The 26504-nt window shown below is 49.5% G+C and overlaps 2 protein-coding genes across 9 annotated transcripts in view; one reads left to right on the top strand and one right to left on the bottom strand.

The window, feature by feature from the left end:
- Positions 1-661: 661 nt before the first annotated feature.
- On the top strand, positions 662-5006 carry PCBD1 (pterin-4 alpha-carbinolamine dehydratase 1). Of its 2 annotated transcripts, none has more exons than XM_004769501.2 (4): positions 662-943; positions 3494-3625; positions 3843-3923; positions 4465-5006. In XM_004769501.2, exons 1-4 carry the CDS (start codon positions 941-943, stop codon positions 4561-4563), a joined length of 315 nt encoding a protein of 104 aa, XP_004769558.1. In that variant the 5' UTR covers positions 662-940; the 3' UTR covers positions 4564-5006. The 2 variants fall into 2 exon arrangements, with proteins under 2 accessions (XP_004769558.1, XP_012899747.1); XM_013044293.2 differs by lacking the exon at positions 662-943 and adding an exon at positions 1283-1363.
- Positions 5007-7291: 2285 nt separating this feature from the next.
- Positions 7292-26504, bottom strand: part of SGPL1 (sphingosine-1-phosphate lyase 1) — a 67775-nt gene continuing 48562 nt past the window's right edge. For all 7 annotated transcript variants that reach the window (XM_004769502.3, XM_013044284.2, XM_013044288.2 and 4 more), the window contains 9 exons: positions 25253-25381; positions 17705-17793; positions 16220-16325; positions 14726-14824; positions 14031-14180; positions 12580-12818; positions 11329-11475; positions 10271-10391; positions 7292-9767 (listed from right to left, as the gene is read on the bottom strand). In XM_004769502.3, coding sequence (XP_004769559.1) covers positions 9627-9767; positions 10271-10391; positions 11329-11475; positions 12580-12818; positions 14031-14180; positions 14726-14824; positions 16220-16325; positions 17705-17793; positions 25253-25381 — 1221 coding nt within the window. In that variant the 3' untranslated portion in view covers positions 7292-9626. The remainder of the gene's footprint in view (positions 9768-10270; positions 10392-11328; positions 11476-12579; positions 12819-14030; positions 14181-14725; positions 14825-16219; positions 16326-17704; positions 17794-25252; positions 25382-26504) is intronic.

Below are 26504 nucleotides of genomic sequence, written 5' to 3'. Positions count from 1 at the left end.
TCTGGCAGTTTCCTAACAAGTTATAAACACACATGTGCCGTATGAGGTAGCCATCCCACTCCTAGACCTTTACCCAAGAGAAATGAAAGCAGATATCTAAGTTGACTTGATGGGAAAGCGCACAACATCTTTATTTGTAATAATGAAGAATTGCAAACAATCTAAATGCCTATCAACAAGTGAACAGATCAACAAATTGTGGTATAGCCATACAATGTAGCACTATGAAATAAATTTTACTTAGCCATAGAAAGGAAGACACTATTGATACACGCAGCCACAGGGGCAAACCGCAAAGTGACAACGTTGAGTCCTAAGGAGCCAGGCACAAGAGTGTACACTGCATGCTCTGCATTTACATAAAATTCTAGGAAATACAACCTAACATATTGTGCCCGGAAGCGGATGAGTGGTTGTCAGAAAAAGAAGGACACTTGTAGGGACGCTGGCTATGATATGTTTATGAGCGTGACTGTAGTGATGCTCGCAGGAGCGCTAACAGACGTCAAAAGGCATCATACAGTACATTTTAGTTCTGTGCGGTTTCTTCTAGGCCAATACCTCCATCTGTTGCCTTTAAAAAAGAAAAGCGTAATCTCGCGTCCAGGGTGACACGGCTGGTAAGCGGCAGAGAGCGATTCAAACGCAGAAGGCTGCACCTGGAGCCAGTCCTTCCCAGCCCCTGAGCTCCGGGTAACAGCAGACCGGAAGAAGGGGCTGGAAGGGGGCAGAGGCCGAGTGCGCGGGTCGCGGCCGAGTTAACGATTACCGGTGGGCGGGTCCTCTCGGCCCCTCCCCGCCCGCGTCCCCGAACGCCCCGCGCCGTCCGCCCGCGCCGCCGCCACCTGCTGCTCGCTCGAGTCCGTCAGCACCTGCGCCCGAGTCCGCACCTGCGCCCCGTCAGCACCTGCGCCGCGCCCGCACCTGCGCAGCGCCCGCCATGGTGAGGGGTTCGCTCGCCGCCGCTCGCGGGGCCCGGGCGCGCGGGAGGGCGGAGGAGAGGAAGGGGCCAATCGCGGCGGCGGCGAGGGTGGGGGACGGTCCTTGCGAGACACCCGCCCGCCGGCCGCTTGCTAGGCTTAGAAGAGCCAGGGCTAGGCTTGGAGAGCCGGGGTCTCCGCCCTGCTGCCACCCGCACCCCCAGTGGCGCGCGAGGCGAGCTGAGGCCGGAGAGGGGCGGTGGCGCGGCCGAGGCCTGTCCCTGCCCCCAGGCCCTTGTCTGCCGGCCGCCTCGCGAGCGGGGCGTGGGCGGTTGGCCCAGGGCAGGGGTGGGGGAGGCAGCTGGTGAGCCTGTAGATATCTGCCCCCTCTCAGTGGCGGGTTCTCGTCCACATGGGGGTGAGGGGCGTCTGTGTGTCAGAATGTGAGTAGGAGGGAGGCTAGTAGGAGTCTGTTTACCGCCGCCCTTCTGGCTTGCACTTCCGGCAGGGTCTGGCCAGGCCCTCTGCGCACCCGGCGCTGCCCCCTTGGCCTCGTAGCCAGGCCCTAGTGCCTCGCTTGAGGCTGCGCCCAGCAGTGGGGACCGACTGCTCAGGATCAGCCCTCCTCCAGGGAGGGTGTTCCCCCAGGAGGGCCTGGGCCCTGTGGTCAGTCCTGCTTCATCACCTCCACCCTCTCTCTAGCAGTGAAGTGGAGCCCTGGCTGGGGAGAAGGGTGTAGACCTGGGAGCATTACTAAACAGCCCCTTTCAGATCCCAAAGCCTGAGGAGCAGTAGAGACTGCGGTTCGGGGCAGGGCTGGTAATCAGTAACCGGAGCGCACAGTCCCCCAGAAGGCTTGGCCAGGCCTGGCCTGTGATTTACTAAGCAAACAGTGCCCCTTCCCCAGTCTGACCCCAGCTCTCAGGGGGGCCTGTCCTCTCAGCCCCAGGCTATGAAATCCCAGAAGACACTAAGGGGCACGGGGTGCCTCCTAGGAGCTCCCTATATCCCCCTACTTCTTTCTGGGCCAGAGAGCGAAGCAGTGGGTTCTGATCCCTGGGCTGACATCATTCATCCAGTTGCCTGGATACATGACCAGGCTTATCAGCCCCAGAGAAAGGGCCGGCTCTGGAATGGAGCAGGGTTTGGGGGCAGGATGCAGAGCTCTAAGAGCTGAGGAACCGGACCAAGCCAGATCAGTCCAGAGAAAACAAGTGTTTTCAGAAGGGAGGGAAAATTTACTTAGAGGAGACTGTACTGCTTTTCTAGTGCGACCCCCACAGCCGACCCCACACCTGCAGGACCTAACAAGCCCTTTACAAAACGAGATGGCAGGCCCTTAATAAGGATGGACTTACTCATAGGTCCCATAGGCTCCTCTCACTGATCTGAAATGGAAGTTCTGGGCCCCTTCTACCTTTCAAGCCAAGGGAGGTAACCATCCTGCTGGCCAATGCCAGAACTGGGGCTTGACCCAGCCCTGCCAACGCCCCCATGACTGCCAGGCTGCGGGCTGCCTCGTGAAGCTGAATTAGCCTCCCTCACATTCTCTCCCCAGACCTTACGGGTTCATTTTTCCTTCAACACTCTTACAGTTTCTGTTGGAGGAATCACAGTTCTGGGATCCCTTCCATGCCTAGGCCTGGATCCATCCCCCCAGAGAATGGAACTGGCCTTTGCTTCCGTCTGTCTCTGAAGGTTCCACTCCGCCCCTGAACTGTGCCAGCTCTGGCTGCCTGGAGGGCACTTTGCACAATAGGCAAATAGGCCAAGGGGCTAGGTTTGCCAGTCGGCCTTGGCCAAGTTACTTCCATTTGGCATGAGCTCTGTGGCTCGGGCTTCCCAGGCTGATGGAGTAGATGAGAAGGCCTAGCAGCTGGTACTCAGGGGCTGCGTGGTGGCGGGATGAATACCCAGTGGGAGATAGTACCAGTGGGGATCAGTTCTGGTAGAATCGCCTGGAAGGTGTTGTAAGCACTTGCTCCTTTTCTCTGGGCCCAGGATGCAGATTCAGACCCCTGTGAGAACAATGTCTGTGCTCTGAGGATGGAAGGGGACGTGGGGGGAGGAGAACCATGGTCATGTTCTCTTTCTAGGCCTCAGTTTCTTTGTGCAGACCTGGGGGTGAACTGGATACAGTCTGTAACAGAAAAAGGAAGGTTGGACAGTCATGGGTAGTCTTTTTCTGAAAAGTTGTGTAGTAACACATTCGCATCTGGGTTTGATTTTGCTTTTACTCCCTCATTGATATGAGAGACCTATGGTGGGGGTGCTCTGTCAGGCTTTGGGGACAGGGGCGGGCCGGGGAGTGTTGCTCAGTCCCAGTGACTTGCGTCACAGGCTCAGTATTTTCTGTTCCCTGAGCAGTGTCAGAATCTAAGAACCCATCAGTGCGTGAGCCAGGGCCCCACCCCCAGGGCAGGGTGTCCACCTGAACGGCTCCCTGTCCATTGCTTTAGACCACGCCATCAGAGACCCCATGGAGGTCAGCCAAGGTCCCCTCATGACTGGGGCCCTCTCCTGGGTCCTGGAGGGAGAAATGCCCGTGGGCCTCTGCTGATTTCCTGTCTTAGGCCGGCAAAGCGCACAGGCTGAGTGCCGAGGAGCGGGACCAGCTGCTGCCAAACCTGAGGGCTGTGGGGTGGAATGAGCTGGAAGGCCGAGACGCCATCTTCAAGCAGTTCCATTTCAAAGATTTCAATCGGGTATGTTGCCTGGTGGGACAGAGTTTCTGACACTCCAGAACTTGTTCTTTCCCTTGAAGGCCTTGCCACCTAAGCCCCTCGGCCACTATCCTTGTCGGGCTGGAGTGTCCTTGGGGACGGGAGTGGGGGGCATGGGTCTTGGGGGTCTCCACACCTGGAACTCTTCGAGCAGCCCTCTCTCTCACAGCGCTCACCCGGGTCTCACTTCACTTCGCAGGCTTTTGGCTTCATGACAAGAGTGGCCCTGCAGGCCGAGAAACTGGACCACCACCCCGAATGGTTTAACGTGTACAACAAGGTGAGCGAGGCGTGCCTGCTGTGCCGGGCCGGCTGAGCTCTGAAGGCCCTTCCCTGGCCTTCCCTAGGGGCCTCCCCACCTAGAATCAGCACCGTCACCCCTATGGTAGTCAGGCTCGCTACAGACTAGAAAAGTGCAAATTAAAACACTCGTGAGCGAACATGCGGTTAAGGTGCACAGTCGGCATTAGGAAAGCTGAACCACAGAAGGCTAGGCCGCAGGCACTGGCCGTATTCACGGCTCATAGCTCTGTGGCCCAAATCCTCCTGAAGGTGTGGTGTGGAGGAATGAAAAAGTAGTCACCGGAGCTGAGAACACACACGCACAGCAGACAGATCGGACCGCAGGCTGTCGGAGGGCGGTCACGCGACCCCTGCCACAGGCCACGGCGGGAGGGTTGGCAGTGTTGCTGGAGACAGGAAGGCTGTCCCCGGGCAAGAGCATGACCAGCTACCACCCTGGCCTGGAGCGCTCTGTGTCGCTGACCCGCACAGCCCTGACCCTCTCCCGCTCTGGGCCCGAACCTCTGGTTTTGTTCCAGGTCCATATCACCTTGAGCACCCATGAGTGTGCCGGCCTTTCGGAACGGGACATAAACCTGGCCAGCTTCATCGAACAAGTAGCAGTGTCCATGACCTAGGCCCTGCCCTTCCTCTGTGAATTCTTCAGGGGAAGGGAGTGACTGAATCAGGAATCTGGGGCGGGGGGGGAATCCAGGGAGCCAAGATGTTGCTGCAGCTAGAAGGGCCAAGTGGACTGTTCTGCCACCAGCTAGGGGAGAGTCCTTGCTGTGGAACGAGATGCCGGCATCAACGCCAACCTTTCCCCAAACCCCTCTTCATCCTTGGCGCTGTTATATGTATACTAATTGAGTCTGATCTCTCTCTGGAAGACTTCCTGGCAACAGTATTGGTCTTTTTGCCAGGCTGCATCCTGCTCCCTTTCTAATTCATTTCCCAGGAAGCTGTGACAAAGAGGTACCAAGTCTTAATCTCAGAAACCAGGACCCTAAAGTCAACCTTACCATATGTAACACAAACACCTGTGCTTTTATGTCTTAAATAAAACTAGTGTTTCACTCGGTCTCAGGCTCTAGAAACTTCCTTTCCACAGGTCAATCCAAATTGGAGTCAACAGGCATTTAAATAAGCACTCTGTGGGAAGCCCTGTTCAAGGCCCCGGGGTCAGAGGACCAGACCATGGTCTTCATGTAGCGGAATTAAGCAGGAAGCAGTTCACTACCACGGGGCAGGATGGATGAAGTCAACACTAGAGGCAAGGGTAAAGAAATGAGTTAAGGGAACATGAAGTGATTGACAAGGGTGAGTCTGAAGGCTTCACTGACTTGTGCCTTGAAAACCTGAAAGGGATTCTTGACGCAGCGGTGGCCAAAGGGGTACCATGACTAACAGGTAAAGGTATGCAAGTACCATGTACTTGTGCGCGGTGGCATCTGGGATGAGGAAGGCAGTCTGCAGCTGTTGTTGCATTCCGGCCTACAGCGTCCCAGGGCGGGGAGACTGCTAATCCCGGTAGGGTCTTGCAGTTTCTTAGAGACTTAGCTCTTCTAGAGGCTTGTGCGCGGTGGCATCTGGGATGAGGAAGGCAGTCTGCAGCTGTTGTTGCATTCCGGCCTACAGCGTCCCAGGGCGGGGAGACTGCTAATCCCGGTAGGGTCTTGCAGTTTCTTAGAGACTTAGCCCTTCTAGAGGCTTGTGCGCTTTGAGGCTTGTACGCTTTTACTGTGTGAGGGAGAGGGCAGAAATTCTAGCTTAGGAGGTGCTGGGCTACTTTCCATCCAAGCAGTTAGGGACTGGATTCCTACAGATAAGTCCTCCAACCTAGTGACTCCAGGATACTGTTCCCACAAATGCGCTGTGACTGGGAGAGGGGGTGAGGCACAGAGCTCAGTCTCCTCTCCCCCCAGGGCACGCGATGCACATAGCAGTCCACGTGTGCCATGACGCAGGACTGTGGGAGGCCCTTCTGATGGCTTCTCATCTGAGATCCCCTAGCTGGATGCAGGCAGCTTCTGCATTCTAAGCTGACTTGCAAATGCCAGGGTTCCTTGGAGCAGACATTCAGCAATATTACAACCCAGGATGAGCTGGTCACATAACCGGGGCCAGAAGAGAGGCAGAGGTCGGTGTCTGAGAAAGAAGCATGTTGTTGTGAGAGGTACCGGCAGAATCTGAGGATTGACAACACCTACGTCAACGGGAGGTTCTCAGAAAACTTATTCTGATGGTGGCCCCCATCTGCTCCACTTCTAACTTCCCTTTTCCTAAGTGTGCTTCAATCTGATGACTGTGGCTTAGGGGACAGAAGCCACCAGACACAGAGGTATGGAGCACGTGTTATGTCACCTCCCTGCCTCTGCTCACCGAGGGATCAGGAGCTGAAAGATGCCAACCTAGAAGAAACTACAGTTCTGTGACAGACTTTGCTATAGGACAAAGACATTAATGATACTTTTTCAAAAACAAATGTTTATTCTACAATTCGTGCAAATAACTGAAGTTACAGGGGAAGATGTTAAGGAGAGATTATGAAAAAAAAAAAGCCCAAGAAAAAGAATGCCAATTAAGACTCCCAACTTGAGAAAAGGCTTGGACCCAGGCTGTAGTTGGCAGCTGTCAAGTCAGGCCTCTGAGGAGACGTAATGACGTCTCTACTACAGGGTCTGGCTACAAGTGGCTTGCTGCTACCAAAAACCCTCAGAGAAGGCAGAGGGGTTCACAGCACTAAGTAGCAGGTATAAGCATCCAAACACCAATTCTTGGATTGGGGGGGGGGGGAGGGGCAGGCCTCATCCTCTAGGATTAACCCCAAAGCAAGCAGGTGCTCAAGAAACCAAGTCATTTAGCAGAAAACTAGCAAAGACAGGCATTCCTTGACTTGACTCTTAACAAATTCCAAATGGGCTGAAATGCTGGTTCCCGAGTGACAGGCCCCAGGACCTGTGGAAGGAATTCTCACTTCCTACTTGTAATGGAACAAGAAGCCCAGCGGTTACATGTGCAGAGAGATATTCTGAGGGGTTCCATCAGCTCCCAAACCAAATGCAGGGCTTGAAGCCAGCGCCCAGCTGGCTGGAGACCCCTCGGGGGATCCATCATCATTAAGGTATAGGCAGAAGATGGTGGTGAAGAGGACAGAAAACACAAGGCAGACCCGGGCTCTGGGGAACTAAAGGCCTGAGTTCCAGACCTTCTGTTGAAGCCACCACCCTGAGTCTGTGTGGCCACACACAACCATTTCACCACAAGGGGGCGAGCTCCCACCAGCAGCCAGGTCTCCCGTGGCCACCACCCCTCCAGGGATCTCCCACCTGCCCCTCCAGAAGCAAATGAATGCAACCACATTGGTGACGGTTTCGGTCATTTAATTACTGAATTGCTCTTTAAGATATTATTGCTGCAATCAGGAAGGGAGCACTGAGCTGGGAAGAAGGAGGTTAAACAGAAAAGACTTAAAAGAGGCAAGTACCATTTTGCAAGTATAAAACCAGTAATATTAAAAGTGACATGGCAGTATATAGTCTGGCGGCTACTCCCTCTGTATAGAACCCAGACACTACCGTTTCTGCAGAGGCCAATGTGACATCTGCTAGCAACACAACATCTGAAGACATCCTGCCTGCCTCTGCCAGACTAGGTGTTCTAGGGCGCAGGTATGCATAGAATGGAAAGCCCGCAAGTGTCAATCAAACTAAGGCTCGTGATATAAAGTGGCTACTGTAGGTCCCTTTGAAAAAACACCACTGCCTCCGGGGCAGCAGTGCCATCACAGCAGAGGAAGGGCCCGCAGACACCGGAAGCAACAGCATGCCCATCGCTCTATCCGGCACAGGCTTCTCCATTTTCGCTGCCAACAGAGTGGTGCCAGGGTGGTTCTGGGTCCCGGGTACTCCTCCGACACCATGATCGCACCAGAGACCCAGAAGCACTGGTGCACAGCTCCGGCCACAGCAACTCTTGGGAGGTGTCCCCCAGTTCAGCAACTGGAAGGAACTTGGCTACCATGTCCAAAAGATCTTAGCATCTCCCTCTAATGAGCATGCGCGGACACACACACACACACACACACACACGCACACCCCACCAACCCCCACTCCTGGAACCCACAAGGCACAGGAGGAACACACACGCCAGCCCGGCAATGACACAGCCAGCTAGTCACAGTTATTGTGGCGGAAGCACAATGCCAAAGGCCACTTCAGACACATGTGCTATGAAGCCCCGGGGAAGGCCTGGTCGTCCTGGCTCTCCCCGCCAGCATTCCCAGTGAGGGCATGCAGGAGGACAGCAGCCTGCAGAGGCTGAATGGTTCAGAGGTCCCTGAGAAGGGGAATGAACAGAGGACATTTTCTCATGACTTTATCCTAAAGTCCTCCCCCACCCAAATAAAAGCTTGAAGACTGACCCATTTCCCCTACAGCCTGGGTCAGGAGTAGCCCCTCGCTGCTCAGTGCTGAGGAAAAAGGCACACGGTAGGTCGTCTTCAGAGGAAGACTGTGGCTCCACCTAGGTCAGGGCCCTGTGTAGGGGTGAAGAGGGCAGGGAGTGGGCGCAGGGTTTGGTTCTGTCCCTGCACCACCCTGAGAAACTAGTCTTAGGAAGGAATCCCAGGCCCCAGGCCCCAACTGACAGTTGCCATCATGCTTCCCTAGCCCAGAGTTAGCCAGGGCTGAGAAGTGTCCAGTACCTGAGGCTAAACTGCCAGAGTACCTGGGGAGCCAAAGAGACAGAAAGAGGGAGGAGGGATACACGAATGCTGAGAAGTTTCCTTGCCTTGGAGGCTCTCTCATGCCCCCTTGCACCCATCTAGGGTAGGTCAAGGCAACTTGTGAAGGTGCTCTGAGCTGTTCCTTCAAGCAAACGTACTCACAGATGAGAGGGCTTATAGCAGCGGGGGAGGGGACGGCCACCACCAACTCTGGGACATGTATTTGAATGTGACAGAGAACCTGAGAAAAGGCTCTGGTTTCTGATCCTTAGCAGCCCAGGAGAGGGTCCAGGTGTGCTCTGAACACTGCCTGTGCAGACAGGCAGTGCCAGGGCCAGAAAGGCCTGGGCTCTCTGAAAACTGCAATCTCTTCCTAATCCAGGGCAGCAACAACAAACCAATGGGAGCCCAATTTCAAGCACATATCTCCACAGATGGGGCCACCAAGTATCAAATGGGAAAAGAAACTGAGCTGCACTACCAGTGACTCTCCGAGACAGACAACTCACTACCCAGAGAGGAGGCGGAGAAAGCCTCACGCTTAGAGGGCGCCTAACTCCCACCCGGGAAAACATCTTCCAATCTGCCTCGCCAGTCTGCCTGAGAGAACAGAGAAGCTTCTTTATCACGTAAACCCCCCCAGCCTCTGTAAGGACTCAGGTCAGAGCCGCTGCACAATGATTAAGTGAAGTTGAAAGCTAGAAGGTAAGAGAGAGAAATGACTAAAACAATTCCTAGGGCAACATCTGAGAACAAGGGCAAAATAATTATATAATAGGCTCCTTCAGGTCTCCACATAAAGACCACAGGAGGAGGACGAGAGGAGGAACAAGAATCCCAAGGATCAAGCTGTCTCACGGTCTGTCTTGTCGTGCTCCATGGAGCAAGACCAGATGCTGACCCTGCACACGGCCCATTCTGCACCCCGAGCACCGTCTGGAGGCCAGGAGCCCTTCGGGGCCAGAGGGTCCAGGCTCAGCGCGGCTTCGGAGAACCATTCATCTGGCTGCTCTGAGTTACAGTGTCAGTGCTGAAGAGGCTGTCCAAGAAGACTGAGGACAATTCTGCGACCAGGTTCCTGTCAACGGTCGTCTGGGCCATGCCGTAGATCGCACCCTACAAATCCAGTCAGAGTGTTAGTGGCAACAGCGTATGGGGGTGGAGACGAAGCTGCGACTTTGATTCTCCCCCACCCCCCAGAAATCCCCGCTTTCCACGTCCTCTCCACACCCTGGCTCCACACCCACCCAGGCAGCACTTCACAGGTACTTGCTAGTCTGCCTTTCTGCCCAAAGGAACTGACCCATGGGATTTGCCAAAGAAAATTCCAGAGAAAACACGCTTATTGTCTTTCCTGTGTCAAAATTTTCCATTCAAAGGGACACGACCACCACCTGCCTCTGTAGGACATGTTCAAATATATAAGGTACGTTATCTACAGCATGCCTCACTTGAGACCAAAGAGCCTGGAAACGGGTGAGGCAAAGGTCATGAGCTCCAAGGAATAAGGTTTGCGGAGATAGAACAGAGGCAGGAAGAGACTTGAGGTCACCTGGTTCTTCCAAACGCCCCACGACACCTAAACTTCCATAGGAAGATGAAAATCCCCAGCGTCCTACCATTCCTGTGGTCTTTGCTTTAGGATTCTTCATGATTTGAGTGACAGACTCCCGGATGTCCCTTAGGAACTGTACGGCTACGCGCTTCCGGGTGTGTACTAGCGTGATGCAGAAATGAATACTGTGGGAGAACAGAGAGACAGGTGGAGATGAACCTTGGGGAAAGAAAACCAAGTTCTAAAATAAAGGAGCCCCACAGACTGGAATTTATCACTCGCTTCTTCATGTTACTTGTGAGAAGTGTTCCCAGTCCTGGAACTCGGGGCTCTCAAATACACGGCTGTCAAGCCTGGCCCGGCACGAGGGGGTCACACTTCCACGTGAGCAGCAACATCCCAACAAAAGGGAGTACAGGCTGCCTGTTCTGTCCCACCTCTCCCCTCAGAAACTGCCAACCGCTATGCCTTGAGCCACAGGGCCACCAAGGGGATGCTCTCCTCGCAGATGATAACCCCCCACATGCTCAGGGCCACGGGGGTCCTGAAGGACTTCAAAGCACAGAAGAAATGCTCACACCCCCTGGAGGGAGACTGAGGCCCAGAGGGATCATGAAGAGGAAGAAGCTGAGTCCAGGTGGGACTGGCAAGGGCACCACCAGGTGAAAGGATCAGGGTGCCCCGAGGATACCTGGGGGTGGGGGGTGGGGTTCTGCCCTCAGGGAGCCATGTTTATTTACAGGCATCATGGGGGATGAGATGACAGAAGCATATTATAGATCAGGGCAGTGGGCCTGAATGATGAGAAGCCTGTGGAAGGTTCTAAGCTAAGTATGACTCAGGTCATGAGTGCGTCCAAGGACAATCTGAAGGTGGTTACGAGATGGGGCGCAGAGTACACAGCCCAGGAAGAGGATAGGGTCTGCTGTAAAGGGGTTCCTGACCAACCAATGGTCCCCAGAGTTTGAGTAATGCCAGGTGGAGAGATGAAATCACACAGATAGTCCATCGGCACCAGGGTGCTGGCCTCGCCGTCAGTCTCTAGGCTTCAGGTGACCCCGCTACTCAAGCTGCTGGGAAGTCACAGAGCACATCGAGGGCAGGAAGCTCTCCGGGGCTTACCTGGGCGGGAACTGCAGCTGGTTCAGGTTCCAGCCCTTAGCAGTCATCAGGTTGAAGAGCCGGTAGATGTCAAAATCTCGGGAGCCCAGAGCAATGACTGACAACTGGGGATTCCCAAAAACAAAGATGCCTTTGACATTTTCCAGTCTTAAACAAACAAAAAAAGGAACAGAAAGAAAATTTCAGCCACATATACTGCTTGGGTCATCAACTCTTTCATCATGCAACATCTCCCCTATAGCACAGTCTCCTCTTTTAGGGCTTCAGCTTGCTCACCTTCTAAAATCAGGTGGCAAGACTGAGATCAGTGGTTCCCAAACATTACAAACATCTGAAGACCCAAACTCCACTGAGCTCGGATGAGTCAGAGTCACTGGCTCCTACCCTGTCTGCCCAACTCCCAAATTATGATGTGCCCAGGGGCGTATGAGGCATAAAAGACACACTTAAAAAAATAATCCTGGAAAAGAACCCCTCCGTGTCTGCAATTTAAAAAGTCATGTATGTAATCCCTAAAGCAAGAAATGGCAGAGCAGTTCGCAAACAGATGGGTGTATTGGCTGCGTATATGTAGGCTTTGTTCAAATGAGACATGCCTCCTGGCTGCTTTCACTCACCCTCCAGATTCTGAAAAAGCCTCCCCGGGGCGGGTGAGCCACAGAGATGGGTGGGGGGGTGGTGTGCAGATATACATGAACAGGTGTGTCAGAAAATGTGCTGCGTAGTTCTAGCTTCATCCCGGCCCTGGGTTTCCCAGCCCGCCCTTCCCCCAACTCCCTCTGCCTCATCTACCAGCGACTCTAGTCCCACAGGTTCCGCATCCCAGAAATGCCCGTCCGCAGACTCCCATTCCAAATGGACGGGATGAGAAGCCTGGGGGGGCGCAGCAACGTGTGTCGTGACTGGCCCTCCCAATGATGATGACACACGGTCACATGTGAGACCCGCAGTCTGCAGCATTCACGGCGCACAGCGTCTGGGCAGTGGGTAAGAGCGGCCAGTCATGAAGACGTCCTCTGAAACACAGGGGCCTACACATGAAGCCTGGATCGGACCCTCCAAGTCCTAGCAGTGCCAGGGAATTCTCCTCCTCCCAGGCCAGCACCACACCCCTAAACTGCTGTCCTAAACCCCTGGCCACTAAAGGATGCTGACTGGGCTGGGGGCACAGGTGCTGGGTCCAGTACATGCCTCGAGCCTAGGAGCAGACAAAGCAAGAGACGAGGCAGAAGCCCAATCTAACACACATACTCTGACTTGAGGAAGCGAGTAGTTTTGATGATCTGTTTGGTGGCCTCAACATAGCCGCTCTCACCGAAGTGCATCAAGGCAGCCCAACAGGCTGCGCTAATGCCTCCGGGCCGGGAGCCTGCGATGGTTGGGGACGCGTAGATGCCGCCCTGCCAGTCTGTTGCCACGAAGAACTGATGGCTCCTGTACTTCTTGTCACTGTAGAGCAGCACAGAAGAGCCTTTGGGGGCGTAGCCATACTGAGGGGGAGAAGCACACAGGTGAGTGCCCACCCAATGAGCTCCTCCCGCACTTCTCCTCCTGCGCCCCTTCTCAAGGGCCCACCTGCACAGGGAATTCGGAGAATTCGCACTCAGATGTGAAGGGTGGAGGGCACACAGGGCCTGTGCTGGTGAGAGGCCGAGCCCACGGCCCCCAACCCAGCACGTAGCTTCTCTTCTATAAACAGGACCCCAGGGCAGGGCGTCAGGATGGAAGCAAAGATAAGCTCCCACTGGAAACTGGGGCAAAGGGTGGAATTCACATGAAGCAACTAAAACCCCGGCTGACTGGGGTTTCCCATCCCTCTCGCTCAGTGTTATACTTCATTTTTAGGAACATCAGGGTGTTTAGAATCTTGAAACTACTGAATCCCCTTTAAAAAAACAACCTACTCCTTAGTTTCCTTACAGCAACCTGCCCTCCTAGTGAACTCCTGCCGCAGCAAGCACGGACGCGGCTTGGCTCCCTGAACCACACAGCAAGAGACTGGTGAGGACAAGGGCACAAGGGGTGGCCTCAGCCCTGAGGCCACCCCAAATCAGGTCCCGACAGGAGATCCATGTGCATCACGCAGGGTTTGAAACACAGGTCTCCTCTGTACTTGGGATGAAAACAAGCTCCATGAGTGAGCACACATTCCTGAGGCTGCTCCAACTCCCCCACAACTGCGTGTAGCTTCAGAGCATTCCTGACCAACTTAGACGTTGTTCTAGGCCACCGGGGGCGGCGTCCAAACCTTCTTGAGCACGCAGTTCTTCGTTTTTGCCAAAGGGCTTCCCTTAGCGGGAAGTAGCCCCGGCTGGCTGCGTGGGAGCTACAGCACCAACGTCCACCCTCTCAGGAATTCCACTATGAGCTTCATCACTAGCCTCCACCCCACGGAATCTCAGCACGTCAGAAACATTGTTCTATGGGCCCCTGTCCTGTCATGTCCCAGCTACATACGGCCAGTGGATGCAGAACTTCTCTTAGCCATATGCCACAAAGATAACAGGTCCCTTTTCACGATTACCGGTCACCTCTAGCACCATACTTTGTCACCTGAACCAGCTACGCAGGGGAGATCAAAGAGCCAGGTTAAATTTTACATTTTGAGTGGAAGTTAATGCTTTAACCAATTTATTTTGTTGACAGTAGTGAAAATAATCAACCGCCTACTTTGATTAGCATTTGGTCGCTTCCCATCTCACCTTGTGGGTATCCGCTGAAATGCTGGTCACACCTTTCACCCGAAAATCAAAAGGCTGCTCCAGTGGGTATCCTGCCTTCTCCATGAAGACAATGAGGAAGCCCCCCAGACAAGCGTCTACATGAAGAGGTATTTTGTATCTGACAGCCAGCTATTCCCAAAAGACAAAGACCACAAGAGAATTTCATTATAACCATATAACAAAAACTTGCAAGACGCAGGTGGAAAGATGTGCTGTGACCACAGGCCACTATATACCGTGTCTTTCAGGCTTTAAAAAATATTTTAATACACAGGGCCTCAACCTCACTCTATAATCAAGCAGGGCAGGAGCAGCCCTCTGATGCTGGGCACAAGGTCCTGCTGTAGTAACTGCCAGGTGGGGAGGAAGGGCAACAGGCGGGGCCGCTGCTGGACGCCACCATCGGGCAGCAGACTCCAAATGCAGCTCATTTTCCCGGCTGAATCGAAATGCCAGTACTCTCCCAGAATATCCAGTTTCAACAGTCTTCTTCCCACAGCAGAAGCCAGTAACTTTCTGAGGCTCCAAACAGAGCAGCAGGGGTTCCTACAGGGCTCAGGAAATGTGTGCACGTGTCCAAGTTGAGACTTGCTTCTCCCTGCTGAGTATTACACCATTACATTCTACTCTCAAATCTCAGCCTGCGTGCCTGGCGGCCCATTTCTCCCACGTACCTTGGCCACTTCAGGGACAGGATCAATGATACCATGAGGAAACTGGGGTGTAGAACAGACAAGCATGGCCGTGTTCCTGGAGATGGCTCTCTTCATTGCCTTGGGGTTTAAAGTTGAAAGGAAAATGAGAAGCCACGTCAGAATCCCTCTTCTGTGCTGCTGCCAAGAGCACTCCAAGCCACCAGCTCAGGGTCTGCACTCATCTAGCCCGCCTCATCTGCCTCTCCAACCTGGGAGAGGACAGCCCCACGCCACAGAGGCAGCACGCAAACGCGGCCAGAGGGCTCCATCTGGGGAAAAGTCTGAGGCCACAACTTGGCAGGAGAAAGGGCATTGGGCCAAGAGGCAGAGAAGCCTGTGTGAGTCCCAGTCCTGCTCACTAGTGTGGAACCCTGGGGCAAACGACTTAACTCCATACAAACTGTTTCCTCACCTGTGCGCTGTGCAAGGACAGACAGTTTCTACAGCCACCCCCCGCCCCCCACCCGGGCTGTCACAAGACTGAGATGCAATTCTTACAGCACCCAGGCACTAGAGAGTTCTCCACACGGCACGACATAGGAACAGTGACTAAAGGACTACTACAGGGTCTTTAAAAAAGCAAGTCTGCCACCTGTGATGACATGGATGAACCTGGAGGACACTCTGCTGAGTGAAGTAAGCCAGGGACAGAGAGACAAAGGCTGTGTGACCTCACATACATGGTGCCCGTGACAGGCAAACTCGGAAGCAGAAAGCAGGATGGCGGCTGCCAGGGGCTGGAGGATGAGGGGCACCAAGTTGCCTGTCCGGATGTTCTGGACCGCTTGCGGATGGCCATGTGGCCGGGCTGCACAATACTGCACTGTGTGCCTGAAGCCAGCTAGCGGTCCAGAGAGCAGCCCCGTGTATTCTAACCCAGAAACAAGGGAGAAGAAGGATGATGGTAACTATGTGAAATGGGATACGCTCCACAGTGCGGCTGTAGTGAGGAGCTGGCTGTGTGGACACGCGTCAGCGGAACATCCAGCCAGCACCTTAGATATGCACAATTTTTATCTGTCAATTAATTATTCAGTCAACATATCAATAAAGATGGAAGGCAGAAATAATGCTAGTGCTACGAAACTGGGCAGTTTAGTTCTGAAAAGATACAGTTCCTATTTTATTGGCAAGGATATGGATTCAGGCTCCTAAAAACCACAGGGAGAGTCCTGGGCCAAGTCAGTCCGTGCTCATCTTAGAGAGAGGAGAAAGTGAAGTTGCAGAAGTGAAGCCCAGGTCTGCCAAGTATCAACCCAGGACTGGACCATCCTGCTTCCTCAGAGCTCAAGACTTTATGCAAACACCGAGCCTCACTCCATCCCCACAGCCGGTGGCAGCTTGGCAGCCCCGTTGCCCAGTCAGAGGCCACTGGAGCCTCTCTGCGCACAACACTGGAGAACGTCTGTCAGTCGGTTGTGTCCCTGCTCCTCACAGTCCATGGCACAACACGGGCCCTTCAGGGGAACTCACCCGAACATCCACCTCCATCATTTTGTTCAGTGGAACCCGTATAATCTTCATCCCAAAATAATTGGCTGCTTTGTCAAATGCGGCATGGGCACTTTGGGGGGCCACACTGAATGAGAGGGAAAAGATTAATGAAATTCAGATAGAAACAGGGCTCAAGAGAGAGCCAAGTTAGCAGCTGGTTATTCTTCCTCACATTTTTACAAGTGTTTATACTGTTTTACCCTTTCAAGCACAAAGAAAAAGAGGTCAACTGATTTTCTACAGATATCTTCTCCCTATGGTTTAGGAAATCCAAAGCATAAATTAGGGCTGACAGGGAGAAGATGAGAGCCTGGGAATTTAGAGCAGATTGGCATCCGGCAAAGCCTTCTTGCGTCAGTCATCCAAAGCCAGGAAGCTGTGAGGGGTGGCGGGGTCACAGCCAAGGAAGAACCCAAGACTGCTTCTATGAGGTCAGTGGTTCCTTCCAGCTCTGAGAGCCCACGAACCTGTGAGAAACTATAATTCCTGTTGTTCCTACACACTTGGAAGCAGCACTTCCACAGTACTGAAATGGGGGTGCCTGTCGGCTCGATCAGTAGAGCCTGCAACTCTTGATCTTGGGGTCCTGAGTACAAGGCCCACACTGGCACAGAGCATGGACAAATCGCACTGAAAAGGGGACTGAGTCATGGTTAAGTATCTGCTTTCAAACTTCTCTCAATTACTGCACTCTCAAAATCAATCATTCCCTTTACAGAAGGAAAGACTCTATTACTGAGTACCAAGCACCAAGATTTATATACAGAGACTGATGGCAGCCTGATGGATTCTCTCAGGCCGAGGACGAAGCACAGCATGAGACCACGTGCAACCCTTGGGTCACTGATACTTGTGGGGAAACAGAAACCCAGAGGATGTAGCATAAACATTCTGAGCAAAGAGAGTGTCTAGAGAAAAAAATGCAGCCAAATATCAAAGTTATGCCCATGGGGTGGCGTTATGGATACATCTCAAAAAGATTTTTAAAAAGTTCTTCTCCCAGAAAATAGCCTGCAGGTTGATTTTCTTAGGAAGCACCCTGAGACAGCCTATCATATTTAAGTAACTAGCACTGAACTTAAGGGAATTAGAGAGTTTTTCCTTGGGCTTCAGATTATTTATAATAAATATCACAGAATTCAAAGATGTAGTCCTGTTACTCGATCACTTTTAGAAAAAGGATTTCATTCTTTTTTTTTTTTTTTTTTTAAGAATTTCATTCTTGCTTTCAGTATTTACCATGTATAAACTTGGGGGTTGGGAAATGAATGACCTTTAAAATTAACTGGCTAATCCATGTAGGATTCTGTGAAATGTGAGAGGATAAGGGTTGAGGGTACAGGACAGGATGAAAGAGGACTGGAACTACCAAAGGAAGAAGGAAGAGAAGGAGAAAACAGATGGTCAGGTTGTTTCCAACTGCAGTACTCCAAACAGATAAATCCCAAAGCCACGCAAACATACATTTCTGGAGTTTTGATCCCGTTCTCAAAGGCCAGGTCCCTGTAAGCTTTGCAGGCCATCAGTATGCTTTCTGTCCCCCCAGAGGTCACCTGTAATAAAGAAGAGATGTCATCCTCGGAGAGCAGAGAAGGACAGCTATTGGCATGCATGTCCCACCCTATCTTGGTGGTGTCTCATGCAGGAGCAGGTCAGGTCAGGTCTGGCATGCACTCTGCAGAGCGGATATTACTGTGTCTTCCGGAAGGAAATGTGGCTTTATCAGCTAAGCCCAATCTTGGTTCAGAAGAGTAAAAAACTATGAAATAAGAATCTCTGCACTGTATGGAAAAATGCACCAGCTCCCCAGATGTCGGCAGTACATGGGCTGTTTACACTTCTACTACTCATCCGGCTGCGGTCAGGACAGCGCGTTTTACACCACTCAAAAGTGTCAGGATTACAGACTTTGATCTATATTCCCAGTGCCCACTGCAGAATACACTGCAGTCACAAAGTCCACTAAACTACGTAATATCTCAGCAGACCGAGAAGAAAAGTTTAGATATTCTGAAGTGAACTGTGGTTTCTCTTTGAAAAAGAAAAACAGAAGCCTCTACTTAGAAGTTGGTTATCTAAATCTTAAAAAAAAAAAAAAAAAAGAAGTTGGTTATCTCACTTACCTGAAATCAAAACAAAAATCCTAGTGTTTTTAAACAAAGTAAAATGTTTTCCTCAAGCTAGGCCTAGCCCTCTGTTATTGGTGAATTGCTTTATCAGAGTTGAAACGTAAATATTCAAAGGTCATGTCGTGTGTCCAATTTCCCTCACGAGACCATAAACTCATGAAGGTGGGGACCGATCCCCTCGTGACAATATTCCAAGCACCTAGCCTAAAGGCTGACACCTAACAGAACCTCACCTAACTTTCTCAAAGCCTGATCTGACACTCAGTAAACCATGACCAACAAGGCACATCATACCCGTCAGGTTAACTTTTGATGACATCTAAGAATGAATCATTTCAGGGAAGTCAGGGTGGCTCAGTTGATTAAGCATCCAACTCTTGATTTCAGCTCAGATCAGGATCTCAGGGTTGTGAGATCAAGCCCCACATCAGGCTCCACGCTCAGTTGGAGGTTTCCCTCTCTCGCCCTCTGCCCCTCTCCCCGACCTCTTCTTTCTCTCTCAAATGAATAACTAAATCTTTAAAAAAAAAAAAAAAAAAAAAAAGAATCACTTTAAAAAAAAAAAACCCAAAACAAAAAAAGCCACAGCACTGAGCTAGGTGGCTATTTTCTTAGATTTCTCATCTCCAAAAATTCATACAAGGTTAGATAACTTGTTCATTGTATGGGTGAGAAAACTGAGCCCTAAGAAGATTAAAATAATCCACCCAATGCCATCTATTAGCATCAGTTGATAAAAAGTAAAACTTTGCTGCAGCACCTTCTTGCTAGACATGTCTTAAAGGCAAGGGAACCAAGGGCAAAAATGAACTATTGGGACCTCATCAAGATAAAAAAACTTTGCACACCAAAGGAAACAGTCAATAAAACTGAAAGACAACTCACAGAATGGGAGAATATATTTGCCAATGACATATTAAATAAAGGGCTAGTATCCAAAATCTATAAAGAACTTATCAACACCCGAAGAACAAATAATTCAATCAAGAAATGGGCAGAGGACATAAACAGACATTTCTGCAAAGAAGACCCAGATGGCCAACAGACACATGAAAAAGCTCCACATCACTCGGCATCAGGGAAGTACAAATCAAAACCACAGTGAGATACCTACCACCTCACACCAGTGAGAATGGCTAAAATTAACAAGTCAGGAAATGACAGATGCTGGTGAGGATGCAGAGAAAGGGGAACCCTCCTACACTGCTGGTGGGAATGCAAGCTGGTGCAACCACTTTGGAGAAACAGCATGAAGGTTCCTCAGAAAGTTGAAAATAGAGCTACCCTATAACCCAGCAACTGCACTACTGGGTATTTACCCTAAAGATACAAATGTAGTAATCCAAAGGGGCACATGCACCCCAATGTTTATAGCAGCAATGTCCACAATAACCAAACTATGGAAAGAGCCCAGATGTCCATCAATAGACGAATGGGTAAAGAAGATGTGAGATAGATACACACACACACACACACACACACACACACACACGTATACATTGGAATACTATGTAGTCATCAAAACTCTCAAATCTTGTCATTTGCAAAGACATGGATGGAACTAGAGGGTATTATGCTAAGCAAAATAAGTCAATCAGACAAAGGCAATTATCATACCATCTCTCTGATATGAGGAATCTGAGAAACAAGACCGAGGATCACAGAAGAAGGGAGGGAAAAATGAAACAAGATAAAACCAGAAAGGGAAACAAACCGTATGAGACACTCAATCTCAGGAAACAAACTGAGGGCTGCTGGAGTTGGTGGGGAGGGAGGGATGGGTGACGGACACTGGGGAGGGTAGGTGCTATGGGGAGTGCTGTGAATTGTGTTAAGACTGATGAATCACAGACCTGTATCCCTGAAACAAATAATACATTTTATGTTAAATAATTGAATTTAAATTTTTTTTTAAAAAAGAAAACTTTCTACATTTGTTCATTTGGTGAAGCTTAACATGAGGGGGAGAATAAGAGAAAGGGATCTCTGGAATTTCATATAATACCCCCACAGAGGACAAAAACACCATTGGCTACAAAATCCCAGCGGTCAGGAGTTACATGGAAGATTAGCTGAGAGAAGTTAGTCATACTGTGATTCAGGAAGTTTTCACCAAACACATGCCCATCACCCACTAAGTAATGCCACTGAACTTGGGCACAGGACGCCCGCCTGTTTGTAGCCTCTGCACTCTTCTGCCAGAGGAGATGAAAATGCTTATAGCAGAGGTCAGCTCTGCAAATCAGCAGCTCGCCCTGTGGTCTAGCACAAAACCTCAGACTGTCACATGAGGACCCAAATGAGCTGTGAAGCAAGTCAGGAAAGGACCGGCAATGTCCAAGTCTCCAGTGTGTCAGCCCCTTACTAAGGTTCAGTAATGACCTACGCAAAAGGATTTCTAAACCCCTAGTCACCTAGCACACACGCCCTATTTTTAGTCCAATAACTAATCAGATCAACATCATTATTTGTTGGGCAAACAGCAGTGTACTTCTGACTGTAAAAGCAGGAATACCTAAATTCTATTTCTAATTTTTTTCTAATCCCCAAATTCTGTGTCTAAACATGCTATTAACCTCCCATTGCCTTCGACCCTCTGTGCCCAAAGAAAATTGGAAATTGTGTAAACAGAAGATGAAAGCTTCAATAACTACTAATGTTAGTCAGCTTCTTCCGACATTTAGAAAAACTCTTGCTATAATATAAGAGAAGTATGTCAGAGAATAAGAGGAGAACATGGCCTGTTGAGAGAATTTTCTTTCAGATGCTGTTTGGACCCAGAGGCCTTTGCACAAGCCAAGACTGTTCCCTAGGGCAACAGAAGTTCTTTTGGTATATGAAATCACTTCTCCTCCATTATTAACAGAGCCAAATGAAGTTAGTAACAGGAAAGATGGTTTACACTGAAAAACAAAGAACCTAAAAAGAGCTTAAGAGCTTGGCCATGCGGCTCTGTCTTGGTTCCCACCTCCGAATTTTTTTCACTGAAAGCAACTCATCAAGAGAGAGACAAAGAGAGAGAGACAGATACTGAGAAGAGTGAAAGAAACAGAGAAACTCAAAGTACCCCAGAGGTAATTAGTTCTCTTATAAAAGTCTAAGTATTAGAAACGACTAAGGGATCTCAGACTCCATCCTTCTCCAGAGCCCCCGATACCACAGCAATGCAAAAATGCCCCTGGGGTTGGACTTGGGCATTAAGATGAAACACTGAACCCACCTCACAGCTACTTCCTCTCCCCTGGTACCTAAAAGTAGGGGAAAAAAAGCTGCAGAAAGCTATAATCGCAACCATCAAAGAAAAGAGAGAGAATACAATGCAATAAACTTCAAATATTGGCAATGAAAAAGAGAGACAAGTTACTAAAGCACAGCAGAGAACAAAACACAGTTCCTAATCCCTCTTCCAAGCCCTTCAAATTGTCCAGCGAGCCAGCAAAATCCTGAGGATTCTCATTAATACCCCTCCAAATCTTCCGAGAAGCAAGTGGATGGGGGTTCCTTATCTTCTGCTCTGTGAGTGGTAGACAAGGCAGCTAGGGAGAAACGGGCAAAATGGGTTAAGAGACACTGGGACCAACCCCTCAAAGTCATGGCTTCAGGGATATAGAATGGGTTAAAGAAATAATCAAAACCCAAAGGGTATTACTTTCTTCCAACTAGGCAGAGTGAACTCTAACAGGTAACTTTTAACAAAATCTCAGAAGAGACCCAGTTATTCTAACACAGGTGTGGCCTGATATTCTAATACAAGAGGCCCTCAACCTAATGCTCTCCGATGAGAAATCAGCCAGCATGTGTCAGAACAAAACAGAATATTCTGATCAGCATGAGCCACAGTGAAAGAAAATGGCATGGTAACTAACTCAAAAGATAACAGTCTGAGGAGGAGAAGGGAATTCCTCACCACTGTTTCTCACTATAGGACAACATGACAAGATGACAAATTCAAGAAAGTAAGAGCTGAAAGACTGGACACCCAACCAAGAGAATGAGACCGCAGACCTAAAACACAGAGTACCAAACGACCCCGATACAGGAGTAGTAACGACACGAGGAATAGAATAAACACTGCCGAGAATAAAGATCAGAGCTTGGAGGAAAGGTTTAAGGCAAGTTTAGTGAACCCATATTAAAAAAAAAAAAAAAAAAAAAAAAAAAAGACAGAGACTGAAAGATCACTGCCTCTCCACACTTATATCCCTCTGGCTGGACACACATAACCAAAAGGTGTTTGGAGAAGAAACACGGGCATGGTCGCCAATCTGTCAAACTGTATTCTCTAAGAATAGCTGAGTAGCCTAGGAAGAAAGTGGAGAAGAGCAGATCCAGAAGGAGAAGGCTGTAAAGTGTACAAAGATCACACGGAGGGAAAAAACAATCATGGAAATCCTATTTCCAGCACTATAGATAAGCCATCTTGGGCAGCCCTAAGGGAAACAACTAAAAAGCCTCATAAAACATTAGAATTTATTTTACATCCACCACTGAGTTTATAACATAAAGGCATATGCTGAACTCGAGCAGAGCAAAATCAAGATAAGTGAGTGCCAAAGCTGGTTTCAACTCTGAGGGCTGCTACCACCCTCTGAGACCCCCGACCCCCACCGTGACAAATGAACAGGAGGTAAACTGCGGGCCTGTCCAAGGTGGAGAGTCTAACAGGAGATAGCTGGAGAACCTGGGACTTACACCCACATCTCAAGGGAACAAGAAATTAAAGCCCCACTGGTGCAGAAGACGACAGCTCGAAAAACTGCTTTCTCCCTGACCCGATGCTCTGGTCAAGAAAAATAAAATGCTCTGGTAAAGAAGCATTGATGCTCTGATAAAGAAAAATAAAGCTCTCTCTCAAGAATGACTCACGAGACAGCTCTCACGTGGGTCTGCAGCATGAACTCACACGCCCTCTGGAGGATGAGACTGCACCCTGAGCATCAGACTCAAATGGGTTCCCATGTGACAGCACCTCCCAGCAAGTCCCTGGCAACTGCCAGAAGTAACTACACATGTTCCCTGCGAGAACTTCACTTCAATCTGGAGACTGAAGTTCCCAGAAAGATGTAAAAAAAAAAAAAAAAAAAAGTCACAAATATAAGGATACAAGAGGATTATGAGTGAAACCAGCAGAAACGGAGAGTTAAGACTCATGAGTAACAATCCTGTCTGATAATTCTATCAGACGCAAAATATAAAATACTTACACGCAACATATTTAAATGAACAAAACATAAGCCAAGGAAAGAAACGATAAAGAACCACCATGCAGGGACACCTGGCTGGCTCAGTCAGCAGAAGTTGCAACACTTGACTTCAGTGTTCTGAGTTCGAGCCCCACATAAGGCATAACACTTAAATAATACAGAAATAAATAAATAAATAAATAAATAAAATGAGCAAAAACCTAGTCTAAAAACAAAAGAATCCCCAGGTAGATTAAGACAAAATTCTCAAAAATGAAGAACACAGTAAATGAGGTTAAAAATAATAAATAAACAAGGGCGCTTGCAGGGCTCAGTGGGTTAAGCCTCTGCCTTCGGCTCAGGTCATGATCTCAGGGTCCTGGGATCGAGCCCCACATCGGGCTCTCTGCTCAGCAGGGAGCCTGCTTCCTCCTCTCTCTCTCTCTGCCTGTCTCTCTGCCTACTAGTGATCTCTGCCTGTCAAATAAATAAATAAAATCTTAAAAAGAAAAAAAAAAACTCAATAGGAGAACTCAAATGCAGAGGAGACATGGCTGAAGAGGGAATCCATGAAACCCCTGTACTCATCTCCCAGCTCCGACAAGCAGCACCTCACAGCCTGTCTTTCCTCCACTTGCAAACGCCCCCGCCGCTGCGGCTGAGAACACCTGCTCTTTCAACACTAATTACACCCCAACCAGGTGCGTGGCAGCCCTTCTTGCTCCAGCCCTCATGTCTCACCCAACTCTTTTGTGCTGTTTGTCCCTCTGGATGTTTTTCCGGCTAATTTTGTATAAGTCTTATTCTATAAATTGGGTTAGGAGCCATGTAAGTATTTTACACCATTCTGAATGAAACAGGGCTCTTCGGACAAATGGCTGGCTTGGTGTCTGGAAATGCATAAAGCGACCCTGGAACATTTCAGCAAATAAAAGTATTTTGTCAAAAAAAGAAGGAAAGAAGCTTTCAAAGACCACTTGAATCATACAAAAGGACCCAGAGGCCAAAAATAAGAGGCTCCCACTGGTCAAAATGGGCTAATCTGAGCATCACTCAGAGCAGCAGCTCCGATGGACTGAAACACAGGGAGCAGTCTGTAATTTCCCCCACTGCTGACTGACATTTGAATTACTTCCAGTTTCCAACATCACGGACAATGCTGCTAGGAATATCCATCTATCCTGACATACACGTGCCAGTTTTCCAGAGGTATGTACCCTAAGTAGTGAAATTTCAGGGTCATGAGATACATGTTTCTTCCACTTCTTCAGATGAGGCCAAACTGTTTCGGGCTTGCTTAACTGATGGTCTCCTCAGAGTTCAGAGAGTCGATGGCACAGGAGAAGGCCTATCTGCTGGGAGAATACTGGATGGGTCGAAGAGGGAGGGGGAGAAATAAAGGAGCAGACACAGCAGATGTGCAAAATATTTACAATAATGGAATCCATAGTGCTGTCTTTCTAGTAACTTCAGGTTTAAAATTTTTCAAAATATAAAACTGAAGGGGAAAAAAAAATCTTAAAAAATATAAAATAAAATGCTGATGCTCTAAAAATTCCAAAAGTTAGCATTTTTACATTGTTGTTAATCTGATCTTCCTATCAATAATCACATTACTTGTGTAACAAAATGTTTCCAACAAACTCTTCTACTTTAGGATAAAAACATAAGGTTATTGGAGGCCACCTGCATATACTCACACATCCACAGGAATCCGGCCCCCCATTGAACAGGGAACAAGCTATCCTCACAATCTCGGCCTCGATCTTGCGCAGTCCCGGGAAGATGTCTGGATGCAGTGGATTACTCCATGCAAAATCTCCGTAAGCCTGCAAACCGATGCACGCAGATATGAAGCAGGAGGGATAAATACACGGTATGGGACAGGAAATCATGCACTAGACAAAGGTTTCTAGATGCTAGGCACAACCCTAGAAACTGGAAAAACGGGAAGATATGTGCTGCCCTCCAAAGAAGCTCAAAATACAGTGGAGGAGACAGACTTGCAAATAAGTTATTTTACAATGTTGTTAGAGAGGAGATGTGAAAGTGGCTCAAAGCACACACTAAAACACCAAACAGACCCAGTTTGCAATCTTAGCTTTGCCTATTATTTCTTGCTGTGTCATGTGAGGTCAAAACACCTCTCTGAGGTTCAGTGCCCTCATGTGCTCAAGGAGACAATCATGGTCCCTACTCGATAGGGTTCTAGCTAAGTAAATAACATTAGGTATGCAAAGCCCTTAGGAGAGCATCTGGCAAAAAGCAGCCAGGTGTGTGACAGCAGAAGTATGCAAGTGATGAAAGGAGCCCTAAGGAGGGAATAACAAACAGCCTGAGGGGTCTGAGGTGTCTGTACAGGCAGAACCTTGACAGATCAATAGGAATTCGTCATTTTGAACAGGTGGAATGAAGGAGGGGAGGAAAACATGGTAAGAGCAAGGTACACTCAGTGAAGAGGAAAGGCGGAAGTTCATATTTACATGGGAAAGTAACAGAGGTAGTTGAAAAACACAGGTGGGAGCCGGCTGAGGCTAGGCTTGCATTTTCTGCTATGTAAGCAGCTTGGGTTTTATCCCATAGATAGCGGGAAGCTATCTTTCAGTGGACATCTTTCAGTGGAAAGATTTTTAAGCTAAGAAGTAAACTCAGAGCATTATGTCAAGGTATAGCCGAGCCAAACTTACAGTATTTAGTAAGGTAGGAGTGGTTTCATAGTTACCATAATTAAACAAAGACCTTAAACACTGTTGAGTCCAATGCCAATGCCAAAGTGGGGTTTAGGAAATAAACTGGATTAGGAGAGGAAGAAGCTACAGGCAACCCTAAAGTCAACCAAAAATATGAGAATTATTTCAATTATGAGTGAACCTATTGCTTATTCTCAAAATCAATTGATCTGAGACTCAGGTGGTACAGGGAATGAGGGACAAGTGTCTGTTCCTCCTCTCT

This window comes from Mustela putorius, unplaced genomic scaffold (assembly GCF_011764305.1).
Source record: "Mustela putorius furo isolate JIRA1106 unplaced genomic scaffold, ASM1176430v1.1 tig00000698_pilon_pilon_pilon, whole genome shotgun sequence".
Classification (NCBI taxonomy): domain Eukaryota; kingdom Metazoa; phylum Chordata; class Mammalia; order Carnivora; family Mustelidae; genus Mustela; species Mustela putorius.
This window is presented reverse-complemented; position numbering and strand designations above follow the sequence as displayed.